Below are 17,456 nucleotides of genomic sequence, written 5' to 3'. Positions count from 1 at the left end.
TAGCAGGATCATAATCTCCCTCTTCCTGCTTGTTAGACCTCTAGCTATGCAGCCAAGCATCCTACTTGCTTTTCCTACTGCCCGACCACACTGCTCACCCATTTTGAGACTGTCAGAAATCACTGCCCCTAAATCCTTCTCTTCTGAAGTTTTTGCTAACACAGAACTGCCAATACAATACTCAGATTGAGGATTCCTTTTCCCCAAGTGCATTATTTTACATTTGGAAACATTAACCTCAAAGAAAAGGTGGAATAGAATCATTAAAGAAAGGATGCAAAAGAAGGAACAAGGAATAAAATGGGAAGGGCAAAACCAAAAATATTTATTTAAAAAATGTATTTAAAATTTAAATTAAATAGAATTGTTAAATTGTCACGTGGTGAGTTGGCTGTGAGTTGGCTGCAATGAGTTGGGCGTGGAAACAGCGAAGGACTATCACGCAGTGCCTCTGCCAGTGAAAAAGGAGCTTGAGAGGGCTGCATGTGGTCCTCCCGAGCTCCATTTTTACCGGTGAGGGTTACAGAGGGCCATCACAGCTGAAACGGAGCTTGGGAGCCCACAGGCGCTCCTGACATGAGTGACATCAAGCTGGTCATGCCACCCCAGCCCTCCCCACCCTGGGCCCCCAAATTCAAACACAACCTTGATGCCCTCAATGAAATTCCTGTCCTGGAGCCGAGGTGGCACAGTGGTTAAAGTACAGCATTGCAGGGTAGTTCAGCTGAGTGCTAGCTGCAGTTCGGCAGTTCAAATCTCACCACCGTCTCAAGGTTGACTCAGCTTTCCATCCTTCTGAGGTGGGTAAAATGAGGGCCTGTAAATACCAGTTGAACCAGTTTAAATATGTTTTAAGATCAATGTATTTTACAATGACAATGTTAATGATCTTTCAATTGCAATATGTACATTTACACACCGGAAAAAAGTTCCTTGTGTGTAGAATAGAATGGAACAGAACAGGACAGAACAGAACAGAATAGATTCTTTATTGGCCAAACAAGTAATTTGTCTTTGGTGCATATGCTCTCAGTGTACATAAAAGAAAAGATACTTTTGTCAGGAATCATAAGGTACAACACTTAATGATTGTCATATATTACAAATAAGCAATCAGGAAACAATATAAATATAATTCGTAAGGAGGAATAATAATAATAATAATAATAATAATAATAATAATAATAATAATAATAAATTATTATTATTATTATTATTATTATTATTATTATTCAAATTACAGTCAAATTATTTATTTATTTAATTGGATTTGTATGCCGCCCCTCTCCAGTGTCTTGGGGTGGCTCACAGCATATATAAAAACAGAACAATAATGTAATCCAATTAATACTACAATTTAAAAACAATTAAAAGAAAAGATAATAATACAAGCAACAAATTACAGTCATACAATCATAAGTGGGAGGAGATGGGTGATAGGAATGATCAGAAGACTAATAGTAATAGTAATGCAGCCTGAGTGAATAGTTTGACAGTGGTGAGGGAATTATTTGTTCAGCAGAGTGACGGCGTTTGGGAAAAAATGTTCTTGTGTCTAGTTGTCTTGGTGTGCAGTGCTCTATAGCGTTGTTTTGAGGGTAGGAGTTGAAACAATTTATGTCCACGGTGCGAGGGGTCAGTAAATATTTTCACAATCCTCTTTTTGACTCATGCAGTATACAGGTCCTCAATGGAAGGCAGGTTGGCAGCCATTGTTTTTTCTGCCATTCTGATTATCCTCTGATCTAATCACACTTGGCCAATACAGAATTATATTCTAATCAGTTTCCAAGAGTCTGAATTTTGATCATGTGTCCATGGGGATGCTTCAACGGTGGTAAGTATGAAAAATGGTCATAAGTAACTTTGAATGGTCACTAAATGGACTGTTGTAAGTCAAGGACTATCTGTACTGTTGTCTCAGATGAAATGACCTAAGGATCCCTGAAGGCTTTAGAAAGCAGTCCCTGGGCAGTTAAACTAGCAACTCTGGTCCACCAATGTCCATAAATTTATGTCCTAATAAAAGCATTAATTTTTAATTGCTCACAAGACACTAAATCATTTACGAGAAACATTGTAAATATAGTAAAGAAATGTTATGCAATCCAAGATTCTTATTTTATTTCTTGAAAGATTTATCTCTCATCCCCAGCTAACAAATTCTCAGGGCAGCTCATATATCTTAGAGAGAGAGAAGTATAAATAAACAATCACATCAAATTGAAAATAGCACCACTGAGAGATAGAAGGCAACAAGCCAAAACACAGATTGGATGGAAATCAAATGAAAGGCTCAGAAACATTTTCCCCAACCCCTCATTTAGAAAATATGAAAGGATTTCTGGTTATTGTTTTTAGGAAGCAGGTAACAGGGATAGAATATTAGGTATTTGACGCAGGTCATGCATAGATTTGTATTCTTGAACCGATATATCAGTGGAACCTGGTTATTTCTTTAAAAATTAAATAAAGTTCTCTGATTTTGCATAGTAGCTGTTCAACAGTAATTACAAACTATATACAACAAGGGTCGCCAACCTCTGCAACTGGACAACTGGCTGAAGAATTATTGGAGCTCAAATCCACAAGTCTTAAAGTTGCCAAGGTTGGAGGCCCCTGATATACAGGTAGTCCTCAACTTACAACACTCACAACAGTTCAATTAGTGGCCATTGAAAGTTACAACTGCATTCGAAACAGTGATTTATGACCATTTTTCACAGTTACAACCGTAGCAGGATCCCATGGTCCCGTCATCAAATTTGAGACACTGATTGATTGATTGATTGATTGATTGATTGATTGATTGATTGATTGGATTTGTATGCCGCCCCTCTCCGCAGACTTGGCAGCTGACTAATATTTATGACAGTGTCGTGTGATCAGTGTTAGTATATCTCTGCAAGACCTTCGACATATGCAGAGCAGAGTTTAAGGTAAAAGTGTGGATGTGTGATAGTTTGTAGAAAAAACAATTGCTGCCAACCTGCCTTCCATTGAGGACCTGTATACTGCACAAGTCAAAAAGAGGGCGGGGAAAATATTTACTGACCCCTCACATCCTGGACACAAATTGTTTCAACTCCTACCTTCAAAACGTCGCTACAGAGCACTGCACACCAAGACAACTAGACACAAGAACAGGTTTTTTTCCGAACGCCATCACTCTACTAAACAAATAATTCCCTCAACACTGTCAGACTTTCTACTAAATCTGCACTTCTATTCTACTAGTTTTTCTCATCATTCCTATCACCCACTTCCTCCCATGTTGACTGTATGACTGTAAGGCATGGGGGAACTAAACATCTCCCCCTGGGCACATTTAATTTATACATGGTATGCCTGTGTGTGTGTCTGTTAGTATATGGGGTTTTTTAAATCTTTAAATATTTTAATTAATTGAATTATTTATGATTTGTTTTACACTTGTTGTGAGCCGCCCCGAGTCTTCGGAGAGGGGCGGCATACAAATCCAAATAATAAATAAATAATAAATAATAATAAACTTGTTGCTTATATCCTAAGATTTTTATTAATATTGCTTCTTCATTGCTTATTTGACCCCTATGACAATCATTAAGTGTCGTACCACATGATTCTTGACAAATGTATATTTTATTTTATGTACGCTGAGAGCATAGGCACCAAGACAAATTCCTTGTGTGTCCAATCACACTTGGCCAATAAAATTCTATTCTATTCTATTCTATTCTATTCTATTCTAAACAAGTATTATTTACATATATACATATTTGCAAGCACAAAGCAGAAATAAACAACAAACCGCACATAGCAGCACGAAGCAGAATATACTCCCCCCTCAAGGTAAAGGCAAAGAATGAATGAGCTCTCCAATGTCATCATCGGGAGAGAGTGCTGGCGCCCTCTTATGGCGAACCAGCCAAAGTCCTTAAAGGCATATTGCATCTATAAAGGTACAAACTACATACATGGCAACCCCAAATACTGGTGAGTACCATGTACTAACAATCAGGTTTTGTGAACTTCTGACCAGCAAACTCACAGAGAAGCCAGATTTACTTAACAGCCATGTTATTAACCTAACAACTGACGTAATTCACTTAACAACTAGGGCAAGATAAGTTGTCAAACGGGGCAAAATTCACTTAACAAACAGAAATTTCTGGCTGAATTGTGACCATACGCCAGGGATTGCCTGTATTACAGAACATTCACACAAGTGACCACACATAGAGTACTGCATCCAGTTTTGATCATCACATTACAAAAAAGACACCAAGACTCTAGAGAAAGTGCAGAAGTGAGCAACCAGGATGATAAAGGGTCTGGAAACTAAAACGTACAAAGAGCGGTTGCAGGAACTGAACATGGACAGTCTGGCAAAGAGAAGGACCCAGGGACAGTGGATAGTGGTCTTCCAATATTTGACGGGCTGCCACAGGAGGGGGTCAGGATGTTTTTCCAAAGCACCAGGAGGCCGGACAAAGAATAATGGATGGAAACTGACCAAGGAGGAATTCAACTTGGAAATAAGGAGGAACTTTCTGACAGTGAGAGCGATCAGCCAGTGGAACAGTTTGCCTACAGAGGTCACGGGAGCTCCAACACTTGAGACTTTCAAAGGAGACTAGACTGCCATTTGTTTGAAATGGCTAGGGACTCCTGCTTGAGCAAGGGGTGGATTAGATGACCTACAAGATCCCTTCCAACTCTAGTAATCTAATCTGATCTGATCTAATCTAATCTAATCTAAAAACCATAGAAAAAATGCTTTCAAGAAAATTGTGTGCAAAACCATCATTTAAACAAAAAGCACTTTCAGAGCAGTGTATTCTGAAACACAAATTTTAGGATGGGTTGGGGTGTTTTTGATAACCCAACCTTGGACTGGGAAATAAATTTTCTAAATCTGGCATGCTTACCAAAATTGCAAATAAGTCAGAATGCAGCTGCGAGAGCAGTCATGGGCTTCCCTAGGTATGCCCATGTTTCACCAACACTCTGCAGTCTGCATTGGTTGCCGATCAATTTCCGGTCACAATTCAAAGTGTTGGTTATGACCTTTAAAGCCCTTCATGGCATCGGACCAGAATATCTCCAGGACCGCCTTCTGCCGCACGAATCCCAGCGACCGATTAGGTCCCACAGAGTGGGCCTTCTCCGGGTCCCGTCAACTAAACAATGTTGGTTGGTGGGCCCCAGGGGAAGAGCCTTCTCTGTGGCGGCCCCAACTCTCTGGAACCAGCTCCCCCCAGAGATTAGAACTGCCCCTACTCTCCTTGACTTCCGTAAGCTCCTTAAAACCCACCTTGGTCGTCAGGGATGGGGGAACTAAGACATCTCCCCCGGGCATGTACAATTTATGCATGGTATGTTTGTATGTATGTTTGCTTAGTAAATGGGTTTTTTAAAATATTTTAAATTATACTTATTAGATTTGTCATGAATTGTTTTGTTTTGTTGTGAGCCGCCCCGAGTCTGCGGAGAGGGGCGGCATACAAATCTAATAAATAAATAAGTCAATAGCTTTTTTTCATGCTGGCTAAAAAGGTAATAATCTGAAATGATCAGTGAGACTTCTGGTGGTGGCATTAGAAACATCTGGACTCATTGTTCTTGGCTCTCCGGAATTGGCAAAAGTTTTGATCTTGAAATGTCTTCAAAAATTCTTATTTGGACAAGTTTATTTTTATTTGTTTGTTTATTATTTATTTGTTTGTATACTGTCAGCCTTTATTACTTTTACAAATAACTCAAGGTGGTGAATATAACCAATACTTTTTTTCCCTTATATATTTCCCCACAACAACCCTGTGAGGTGGGTTAGTCTGATAGAGAGGGAATGGCCCAAGGTCATCAGTCAGCTCTCCTGCCTAAGATGAAACTAGAGCTCAATGTCTTCTGGTGATTGGCCCCAAGCCACCCCGTCAGCCTTCTGTGCCTAAGGCGGGACTAGAACTCAATGTCTTCTGGTGATTGGCCCAAAGTCACCCCATCAGCCTTCATGCCTAAGGCGGGACTAGAACTCAATGTCTTCTGGTGATTGGCCCAAAGTCACCCCATCAGCCTTCATGCCTAAGGCGGGACTAGAACTCAATGTCTTCTGGTGATTGGCCCAAAGTCACCCCATCAGCCTTCATGCCTAAGGCGGGACTAGAACTCAATGTCGTCTGGTGATTGGCCCAAAGTCACCCCATCAGCCTTCATGCCTAAGGCAGGACTAGAACTCAATGTCTTCTTGTGATTGGCCCAAAACCACTCCATCAGCCTATGCCTAAGGCGGGACTAGAACTCAATGTCTCCTGGTAATTGGCTCAAAGTCACACAGCCAACTCAACAACACACACACACACACACACACAAATTATTGTGATCATTAACCAGCAGATACACAAAAATACAAACACACACCTGCCGCTATATACAATGTAAGCTTCAGTTTACCTGTCTATATTTTATATTTATCATTCATATTTTTGGCTGCCCAAGTTGGAAGTCAAGAAACTGTGCGCCCTTGAAATGGGAAATTCGCCCTTTGAAGGAGAGCAAAAGCAAAAACAAGGAACCTTTTTTCCTAAACGCTTCATAGCTCTCCTGGAAATGAGTTGCATTTTTTCCAGAGAGATATTATCGCTTCTAACATTTTCATTGGCAACAATCCCCATTTTTATTATTAGTTAGGTTGCTGTGGGTTTTTTAAATGTCCCTTATAAAGCATAATGGATTAAATTTAATTTAATTTAGATATTTGCAGCCATAAATTTAAGAGGGAACACTCCATGTTTACACGATATGCAAATGTGTTGCCGTTGCATCAATTAATTCCCTCAAGAGGAAGCCATGAATTTTAGCTTTTTTTCTCCCCTCTATCCTGCAGAGTTCTTAGTCTGTCCCCTGTTCGCCGAAGGAACATGGCTCCCAATTCGTGAAATAAAGTTTTAAAGCCAAAACTCCTGCAATTCCAACTTTCGTGTCTAGCTTTAGTTAAATTTTTAACTAACATTTTCCATTAAATTTAATTAACAGACACTCTTTGTTTTTCTATGCCTTCATGCTTTTATTGTACCTTTAAATTATTATCTCCGGGACCGCCTTCTGCCGCACGAGTCCCAGCGACCGATTAGGTCCCACAGAGTGGGCCTTCTCCGGGTCCCGTCAACTAAACAATGTCATTTGGCGGGACCCAGGGGAGGAGCCTTCTCTGTGGTGGCCCCGGCCCTCTGGAACCAACTCCCCCCAGAGATCAGAATTGCCCCCACCCTCCTCGCCTTTCGTAAGCTCCTTAAAACCCACCTCTGCCATCAGGCCTTGGGGAACTGAGATATTCTTTCCCCCTAGGCCTCTACCATTTATGCATGGTATGTCTGTATGTATGTCTGGTTTTATAACAAGGGTTTTTTAGTTGTTTTAGTATTGGATTGTTACATGCTGTTTTTATCACTGTTGTTAGCCGCCCCGAGTCCACGGAGAGGGGCGGCATACAAATCCAATAAATGAATGAAGGAAGGAAGGAAGGAAGGAAGGAATAAACAAATAAACAAACAAACAAACCAGCCTATTTTTCAAAAAAAATGAGACTTCTTGTTTTCTCTTACAATGCAATCTCTTTTACCATTCTAAACCAAAACCTACTTATCAGTGACCTTTAGATAATTTAAAAATATTCCTACGAATAGAATTTTTTTTTTTTAGTAGCATCCCAGCTGGAAGCTCAGTCTTCTGCTCCTTTAAAGATAGCTTGTAAATTTCTGCCTAGTAAATGAAGACAATAAAGCATGAACGTTGATGTAAATATTTGATTAAAACGTCTTAGTCACTAAAATTTGAGAAGTCAACTGCGGTTTTGCTTCTGGTCAGTAGGGGACAGTTGTGCATTTTGAATAATTTGACAATTTAGAGACCGATTAACAGAGTTGGAGAGGACCTTGTAGCAGTGGTGGCTTGCGGGAGGCTCTGTCCAACTGCCCAAGATGCTTCTGTGCAACCAGTAGCAGCGGGATTTAGAATCCACTACTGCCTTGTAGGTCATCTAGCCTTCTCTGTGGTGGCCCCGGCCCTCTGGAATCAACTCCCTCCTGAGATTCAAATTGCCCCCACCCTCCTTGCCTTCCATAAAAATTGGAAGACCCATCTATACCGCCAAGCATGGGGGGATTAATTTCTCCTCTTACCTTTCTGACTCAACAGATGAGATTGGTATGATTGTTTATAGAATTGTTAGTTTTTATAATAAGGTTTTTTTTAATATAGTTTATATTGGATTTGTATTTTATTATATTTATTGTTGTTGTGAGCCACTCCAAGTCCTCAAAGAGGGGCGGCATACAAATCTAATAAATAATAATAATAAAAAATTAATAATGATAATGATAATGATAATGATAATGATAAAGATAAAGATAATGATAATGATAATGATAATGATAATGATAATGATAATGATAATGATAATGATAATGATAATGATAATGATAATATTCCACCCATGCGTGGAAGCAAAAAATTGCTGAAATCGCACATGCATGAGCATCCCTCTGTGAGATTTCGACACATTTTTGCTTTCTGCACATGCACAGAAGCAAAATCGTGCAAGGGGGACATAGAGTTTAAATGTTTCGAAGTGCAACATCGTTTTTTTGTCTGTGTAAGATAAAAACATACCACTTTTATACAATTGGGCTGCCTCCACTCTTATCACTGTTCATAAAAGGAAGCAGTATTTGTTACATGTATATAATATGTTAAACAAAGCATGGTCGTGTTTAATATTTTGTGAAATTGTGGCCATTAACTCTACTGCTGACAAGTATATTAACCCAAGCCGAAATAATTATGCACTTATTATTAAAGCCCCAAAGAACGGCTGTAAAGTAGCTCTCTGGAGATAAGGAGGATGAAATGGAAAACGGAGCAAGAATCACAGGGGCAAGGGGGCCGCATTCGGTCGGGGTATAATTTAACCGAGCAGTGTGTTTTCACCCCTAATAGTCTTTCGGGATTGATAGGATAGGAAGTCAGACATTTACACTGTGTGAAATTCACTGGTCGGAGTCTATTTGATCTTCCCAAGGTAGCAAAGGGATAAACCACGGAGAAGCAAGGCCCGGGGAGCAAAGGGCTACTAATTATGTAAATGGATGAAGGCACAGAGGTTTGGGGGGTTTTTTAGAGGCTAGATAGTGCCTATAAATACAGGATGATATAGTGAGGTGTCAGCAGCCTATTCATCTCGATGAGCCTTGTGTTTTTCTGCTTAAACAAGCAAAGTGTGTTTGGAGCGGGTGACAGCGGGGCGTGTGTGTTTCTCCATCAGCCAGGAAGTGTTGCCAACAGCATGATCCAATCTGAGTCTGTCACCAGCACTAACGGTTTATTCTTCTAAGCTTTTAGAAACATAGAAACATAGAAGACCGACGGCAGAAAAAGACCTCCTGGTCCATCTAGTCTGCCCTTATACTATTTCCTGTATTTTAGCTTACAATGGATATATGTTTATCCCAGGGATGTTTAAATTCAGTTACTGTGGATTTACCAACCACGTCTGCTGGAAGTTTGTTCCAAGGATCTACTACTCTTTCAGTGAAATAATATTTTCTCACGTTGCTTTTGATCTTTCCCCCAACTAACTTCAGATTGTGTCCCCTTGTTCTTGTGTTCACTTTCCTATTAAAAACACTTCCCTCCTGGACCTTATTTAACCCTTTAACATATTTAAATGTTTCGATCATGTCCCCCCTTTTCCTTCTGTCCTCCAGACTATACAGATTGAGTTCATTAAGTCTTTCCTGATACATTTTATGCTTAAGACCTTCCACCATTCTTGTAGCCCGTCTTTGGACCCGTTCAATTTTGTCAATATCTTTTTGTAGGTGAGGTCTCCAGAACTGAACACAGTATTCCAAATGTGGTCTCACCAGCCCACATTTGGAATACTGTGTTCAGTTCTGGAGACCTCACCTACAAAAAGATATTGACAAAATTGAACGGGTCCAAAGACGGGCCACAAGAATGGTGGAAATTCTTTTGGGCTTCTACGTGAGCCCATCCCCGGGGAATCTCTGTTGGATTGACTCTAGCAGGAGCCCAAGAAAAGAGGCAGCAAGATGGCCCAGGAGTTAAGATGCTGGGCTTGTCACCTGGAAAACCAGCAGCCCAGGTTCGAGACCCACGCACCATGTGATGAGTGAGCTCCCGTCCTCGCCTCAGCTCCTTTTACTGATTGGGGACCATTGGCCTAAGAGATATTTGCAGTGAGATGCCACTTTGATATACAGTATTTGAATTAGAGGAATCTGGACAGTTCATTTCGAGAAAAAATGGGCCGTTTTTAAGACTATAAATATTCAGGACATACCTGTGAGGTTTTACTGCACTACATAAACACACCCAGAAATAACTCCCAGTAACAAAACCGCATTCCATAAAGCCTAGAATTGTGCATCTTAATAAAGTAGCTTTCCAGAGGTGGATCTATTTGGAAGCATTTACTTTGATGGTCAGTCAGCTACTTCAGACCGGTTCAGGCAGGGGTGAGCTACTGGCCAGATGGGGGGAATGCAGTGAGGTAGCAAAAGTGGAGCTCCACCCCAGAGCACCCAATTTGCACTGAAAGATGTTGAAAGAAAATGCATAAGGCACACCCACAATGTGGTAGTTAAAATTTTGGTTGCCCTTCACTGGGTTCAGGCATTATTTTGTCCTATTTAGGGGCATTTTGAAGCAATGTGCCTGCATGCTAGGCCCATGTGTGAGCAAAGCACACTTGCCCACATTTGCACACGGATAGAGATAGTAAGTGAATACCACCCCTGCTTTGAACCATTTACCTTCAGCAATGATGTTCCGTGTTTAATTATCTAAATATGTAAACCAGTTCTTAATTAACTTCATCCCAAACATTAAAAGTAATATTTCTGTTTTAAAAGGTAACAGAAGACAGTTCCACCAACTAAAATGCCTTAAAATCACTATCACAGATGATAAACTCATGCAGAAGTATATATAACAGCCAAACGAGTTGAGGTTTTTCACAGCCTGTTTGTTTCTGGTCAAAATTATATTAAATTAAATCAGCCGCTGTATATTCTTTTTCCTATTAAGCAATTTTATTGCTGCATTTTTTTTTCCAGGCAAGCAATATTTACTAAAATATTGTCTCTCTTACTGTCATATTTTCACGCTTTGTATTCTGTGTAAAATGACCAACAAAAAATTGCTTAACAGTATCTTCTCTGCATGGCAGTTTAATCAGTGGTAGTACGACTTGCTTGCTTTCATAAGTTATGGGCACTCCATCCCTGGAGGTTTTTTAAGAAGAGACTGGACAGCACTTGTCTAGAATAGTATAAAGTCTCCTGCTTGAGCAGGGGATTGAACTAGAAGACATCCAAGGACTCTACTAACTTCAGTATTCTGTAACCTGTATGAATGCTGAGCCATGGTGAACCACAGTGGCGAGAATAGAGTATTTCAGGGTGACTGCCCACTGCCAGGAATTTGATCTTGACCGACTCGAGGTTCCTTCCTTCTTTCCTTCCTTCCTTCCTTCCTTCCTTCCTTCCTTGTTCCTTCCTCCCTCCCTCCCTCCCTCCCTCCTTCTTAGCCCTCTCTAAGTGGTTTACAGAGTATACATCTTGCCCCCAACAATCTGGGTCCTCATTTTACCAACATTGGGAGAATGGAAGGATGAGTCAACCTTGAGCCTACTGAGATTTGATCTGCCAAACTGCTGGCAGTTGGTGATCAGCAGAAGTAGCTTGCAGTACTGCACTCTAACCACTGCACCATCAAGGCTCTTGTAATCCTATCACCCTGGAGCTGAAGCAGTGGTGGGTTGCTAGTGGTTCACCCTGGTTCAGGTGAACTGGTAATAGTGGCAGCAGGAGGCTCTGGCCACCCGCCCAAAATGATTTGCGCCATGCGCAAGTGAAGCAAGCACCCACACTCATTCACAGTTCCGAACCAATAGGGAAGGTAAATGAGCTGGAGGTAGACCTTCTCAATGGGTACTAAATATCTGCTGGGATCAGGGAGCTGAAGCGGGGTTTCTGTCTCCCTTAAGATTTCTAAACAATGTCGGCTGGCGGGACCCAGGGGAAGAGCCTTCTCTGTGGTGGCTCCAACCCTCTGGAACCAGCTCCCCCCAGAGATTAGGATTGCCCCCACCCTCCTTGCCTTTTGTAAATTCCTTAAAACCCACCTCTGCCGTCAGGCATGCGGGAACTGAGAGATCTCCCCCTTGCCCATGTAGTTTTTGTGTATGATATGATTGTGTGTATGTTTTAATATATTGGGGTTTTTTAGGCTTTTTAATGTAAAATTGTTATTTTTAGATTTTAAATATTAGATTTGTTACCATGTATTGTTTTTTATCACTGTTGTGAGCCGCCCCGAGTCTACGGAGAAGGGCGGCATACAAATCTAAATAATAATAATAATAATAATAATAATAATAATAATAATAATAATAATAATAATAATAATAATAGAATAGAATTTTTATTGGCCAAGTGTGATTGGACACACAAGGAATTTGTCTTGGTGCATGTGCTCTCAGCATACATAAAATAAAATATACATTTGTCAAGAATCATGTGGTACAACACTTAATGATTGTCATAGGGGTCAAATAAGCAATGAAGAAGCAATATTAATAAAAATCTTAGGATATAAGCAACAAGTTACAGTCATACAGTCAACATGGGATGAAATGGGTGAAGAATAAGAATAAGAATAAGAATAAGAATAAGAATAAGAATAAGAATAAGAATAAGAATAAGAATAAGAATAAGAATAAGAATAAGAATAAGAATAAGAATAAGAATAAGAATAAGAATAAGAATAAGAATTTCTATTTTTTCTTTAGGGTAAATATAATATTCTGCCTTTTTTTAATGTTTCCTAAAATGTTTCATTCTTCTAGGAGGGCTGGGTGCTAACTTTCCACACTACAGAGTCCTGGATGTTCACCCAGCCCAGACGGGGAAGCCTTTTGCAAATCCTGCAAAGCAGTGTTTCCCAACCTTGCCAACTTGAAGATATCTGGACTTCAACTCCCAGAATTCCCCAGCCAGCCAAGGTTGAGAAACACTGCTCCAGAGTGACTGCCTGATGCTGAGTCTCTGATGTTTCTTCGTAGGTGCCAGGAGGAGTGTCCGGTGGGGACCTTTGGCTTCCAGTGTGTGGAGAAGTGCAACTGCGAGAACAGAGCCAAGTGCTACCATGTCAACGGAGCGTGTCTGTGCGATCCGGGCTTTAAGGGCATCCATTGTCAGGAGCGGATCTGTCCCGAGGGATACTATGGGCTGAAATGCAACAAGTGGTGTCCGTGTCATGCTACTAACACAGTCAGGTACGTTTGTCGGCATTTTTGCAAAAGGAGACTGTATAGAGCAGTGATGGCAAACCTATGGCAACGGTGCCACAGGTGGCACATGAAGCCATATTTGCTGGTACACGAGCTGTTGCTCTAGCTCAGCTCCAACATGCATGTGTGTGCCAGCCAGCTGATTTTTGGCTCACACAGATTAGATTAGATTAGATTTATTGGATTTATATGCCGCCCCTCTCCGCAGACTCGGGGCGGCTCACAACAATGGCAAAAACAGTACATAGTAACAAATCTAATATTTAGCAATCTAAATTACAGTTTTAAGTTTAAAAAGTCCATAAAAGCAAACCCCAATATATATATAAAAAAACAAGCACACAATCAATCATAGACCAAAATTACATGGGCAAGGGGGAGATGTTTCAATTCCCCCATGCCTGACGGCAGAGGTGGGTTTTAAGGAGTTTACGAAAGGCAAGGAGGGTGGGTGCAATCCTAATCTCTGGGGGGAGCTGGTTCCAGAGGGTCGGAGCCACCACAGAGAAGGCTCTTCCCCTGGGTCCCGCCAGACGACATTGTTTAGTCGACAGGACCTGGAGAAGGCCAACTCTGTGGGACCTAACCGGTCGCTGGGATTTGTGCGGCAGAAGGCGGTCCCGGAGATATTCTGGTCTGGTGCCATGAAGGGCAGAGTCTCTGGATGGCATTTTTAGCTTCCAGAGAGCCTCTGGGAGGATGGGAGAAGGTGTTTTTACCCCTCCCCCAGCTCCAAGGAAGGTTTTGAAGCCTGGGGAGGGCAAAACATGAGCCTACTGGGCCCATCATAAGTTGGGAATCAGGCCATTTCCAGCCTCCAGAGGGCCTCCGGAGGGCAGGGACTGCCATCTGTCAGAAATGTTGTAGGGCAGTGATGGCGAGTCTTTTTTTCCTCGGGTGCTGAAAGAGCGTGGGCGTGCGCCATCGCGCAGGTGCAAGTGCCCATACCCATAATTCAATGCCTGGGAGGGTGAAAACAGCTTCCCCTGCCCCCTGGAAGCCCTCTGGAGGCTGGAAACAGCCTGTTCCCCAACTTCTGGTGGGTCCAGTAGCCTCGTGTTTCACCCTTCCCAAGCTCCAAAAGCTTCCCTGGAGCCGGAGGGAGGGTAAAAACACCCCCTATCCCCACTGAGGCTCTCTGGAAGCCATAAAAACCCTCCCAGAGCTTCTGTGTGAGCCAAAAATCATCTGGTTGGCACACACATGCACATTGGAGCTGAGCTACGGCAACAGCTTGTGTGCCAGGCAGATATGGCTCCGTGTGCCACCTGTGGCACCCGTGCCATAGGTTCGCCAACACTGGGATTGGGTCTCTTGCTTGGATGAGGGGTTGAACTAGAAGACCTCTAAGGTCCCTTCCAATTCTGTTAATCTGTTAGAGGGTTGGAGTTGAAGACCTCGATGGTCCCTTGCAGTCTTAAGATCCTCTCTCCCTGGGAACTTCATCTTTTCTTGCTTGCTTGCCTTCCTTCTCCCTGACTGAGATAGTTCAGAGAAAATGCAAATCAGTCCATGATGAGCTTTTTGACTTTGACTCTTGGCTTCATCTCATTTCTTTTCCATATCAGATCATCTGCATTCAATTGATGCACCACCTGGTCAGCAGTAGAGGGGGATTTCAACAGCCTGAGCTGAATGGAGCTTTGATGTTGTTGTTGTTGTTTTACTTTGCAGTAGGCAGTTTTGTACACTCATAAAAGTTGGTGAACTCTTTCCAATCTTCTGCAAGGGATCATTCTGTGTTGAACCTCTTCTCCATTTCTACCATGTTTGATTACTTCAGAATAGCTCAAGTCTTTCAACTCCAATTCAGACAAGGATGTATAATTTATCTGACCTTTTCTGCCACTCCAGACTTACATTTCAAAGTGACCCCTTTCAACCCTGAGACAAATAGCAAGGTAGAAGTTCTAATGGAGATCACTCAAACTCTGTCTGGAGTTAAGCTCCTCTCTCAAAGACTAGAGAGCTGGAATTCTCTTTAAGATAGTGGTATGATTGGTGCCTTAGTTATATTATTATTATTATTATTATTATTATTATTATTATTATTATTTATTGGATTTGTATGCCGCCCCTCTCCGCAGACTCGGGGCGGCTAACAACAGCAGTAAAAACAGTACAACAAAATCCAATACTAAAAAAGCAGTTAAAAACCCATTATATAAAAACCAGTCATACATACAAACATACCATGCATAAAATTGTAAAGGCCTAGGGGGAAAGTGTATCTTAGTTCCCCCATGCCTGGCGGCAGAGGTGGGTTTTAAGTAGCTTACGAAAGGCAAGGAGGGTGGGGGCAATTCTAATCTCTGGGGGGAGTTGGTTCCAGAGGGTTGGGGCTGCCACAGAGAAGGCTCTTCCTCTGGGTCCCGCCAAGCGACATTGTTTGGTTGACGGGACCCGGAGAAGGCCCACTCTGTGGGACCTAACTGGTCGCTGGGATTCGTGCAGCAGAAGGCGGTCCCTGAGGTAATCTGGTCCGGTGCCATGAAGGGCTTTATAGGTCATAACACTTTGAATTGTGACCGGAAACTGATCGGCAACCAATGCAGACTGCGGAGTGTTGGAGTAACATGGGCATATTTGGGAAAGCCCATGATTGCTCTCGCAGCTTCATTCTGCATGATCTGAAGTTTCCGAACACTTTTCAAAGGTAGCCCCATGTAGAGAGCATTACAGTAGTCGAGCCTCGAGGTGATGAGGGCATGAGTGACTGTGAGCAGTGAGTCCTGGTCCAAATAGGGTCACAACTGGTGCACCAGGCGAACCTGGGCAAATGCCCCCCTCGCCACAGCTGAAAGATGTTTCTCTAATGTGAGCTGTGGATCGAGGAGGACGCCCAAGTTGCAGACCCTCTCTGAGGGGGTCAATGATTCTCCCCCCAGGGTGATGGACGGACAGATGGAATTGTTCTTGGGAGGCAAGACCCACAGCCACTCCGTCTTGTCTGGGTTGAGTTTGAGTATGTTTTTTGCTCCATAAATCAAATAAAATCTGGCTCTTATGCTAGCTCTGTGCTCATCTGACACATGGAATAAGCTTTCTCCATCAGCTAGGAAAGAAGAGGGGAGGAGAGGAGGGGAGAAGAAAAAAGGGAAAGGGGGAAAAAAGGAAAGGGAAAAGAATGGGGGAAATGAAAGAAAAGGAAAGGAGGAAAAAGGAAGAAGGAAAAGAAGGAAAGGAAAAGAAGAGAGGAAAGGAAGGAGGAAAAGGAAAGGAAGGAAATGGAAGGAAAGGAGGAAAGGGAAAAAAGAGAAGGGAGGGGAGGGGAGGAGGAAAGGAAAAAGCATTAATCCCATTTCTTAAATGACACATTTTTCCTTCTCAGTTTTGCATTTATGCATGCTAATTTTCCATTGGAGAACGGAGAAGTCTTAACAACTCTTAGAGACATGTTCATTTCAAAGGAGCCAACCTGTTTCACACTTCCTGATGCTATGAACGGCTTATCTTCATAATCTCAGCTTTATTTTTAGGGACATGAATCTTTGGGTTCATTTAATGTCACTTCACCTGATAAAACTGGTGTTTGGCTTCTCATTGTGTTCATTAATGTAGGAAAAAGTATGTGCTGCACCAGTCTCGTTTCGCAGCTCAAAGTAACCCAGAGAATTAGCGTTCAAGCTAAAATCCAATATAACAATTAAAATGATGAAAAGCTAACAGGTCAAGAGAACCCTCTCGATTTAAAAGGCCTGGATAAAAAGACAGGTTTTAAAGGCTGTTCTCTAACAAAAATCATTTCATTATGTAGTCCCTGCAAAGAGGGGGGGGATCTATCAATGTAGAATATATTCATGGAAGGACCTACAATAGGCCTTGTCGAAGATCTAACCAAGTGAGATCAACAGACTCTACTGGAATAGCAGTTCAAAAGATAATTGCTTCAGATGTGCAAGGCTTTATATACTAACCAGTATTTTTAGTTGGGCCCAGAAAGCAACATATAAAATTCTGTGCATTAAGGACAGAATTCAAAATAACAAGAGTCAGAAAGAACCTTGAAGGTCTTCTAGTCCAGCCCTCTGCTCAAGCAGAAGACTATACAGTGGTGCCTCTACTTAAGAACTTAATTCGTTCCGTGACCAGGTTCTTAAGT

At 41.8% G+C, this 17,456-nt stretch overlaps 1 protein-coding gene across 4 annotated transcripts in view; it reads left to right on the top strand.

Annotated features, from left to right (window-relative positions):
• Window positions 1-17,456, top strand: part of MEGF11 (multiple EGF like domains 11) — a 493,435-nt gene that overhangs the window by 287,116 nt on the left and 188,863 nt on the right. For all 4 annotated transcript variants that reach the window (XR_011559978.1, XM_070762671.1, XM_070762669.1 and 1 more), the window contains one exon: window positions 13,127-13,339. Coding sequence is in view for 3 of the 4 variants with exons in the window: in XM_070762671.1 (XP_070618772.1) it covers window positions 13,127-13,339 (213 nt within the window). In the remaining variant the exon portion in view is untranslated. The remainder of the gene's footprint in view (window positions 1-13,126; window positions 13,340-17,456) is intronic.

This window comes from Erythrolamprus reginae, chromosome 10 (assembly GCF_031021105.1).
Source record: "Erythrolamprus reginae isolate rEryReg1 chromosome 10, rEryReg1.hap1, whole genome shotgun sequence".
NCBI lineage: Eukaryota > Metazoa > Chordata > Lepidosauria > Squamata > Dipsadidae > Erythrolamprus > Erythrolamprus reginae.
The sequence above is the reverse complement of the archived record's forward strand: the minus strand, read 5'-3'. Positions and strand labels throughout refer to the sequence as shown.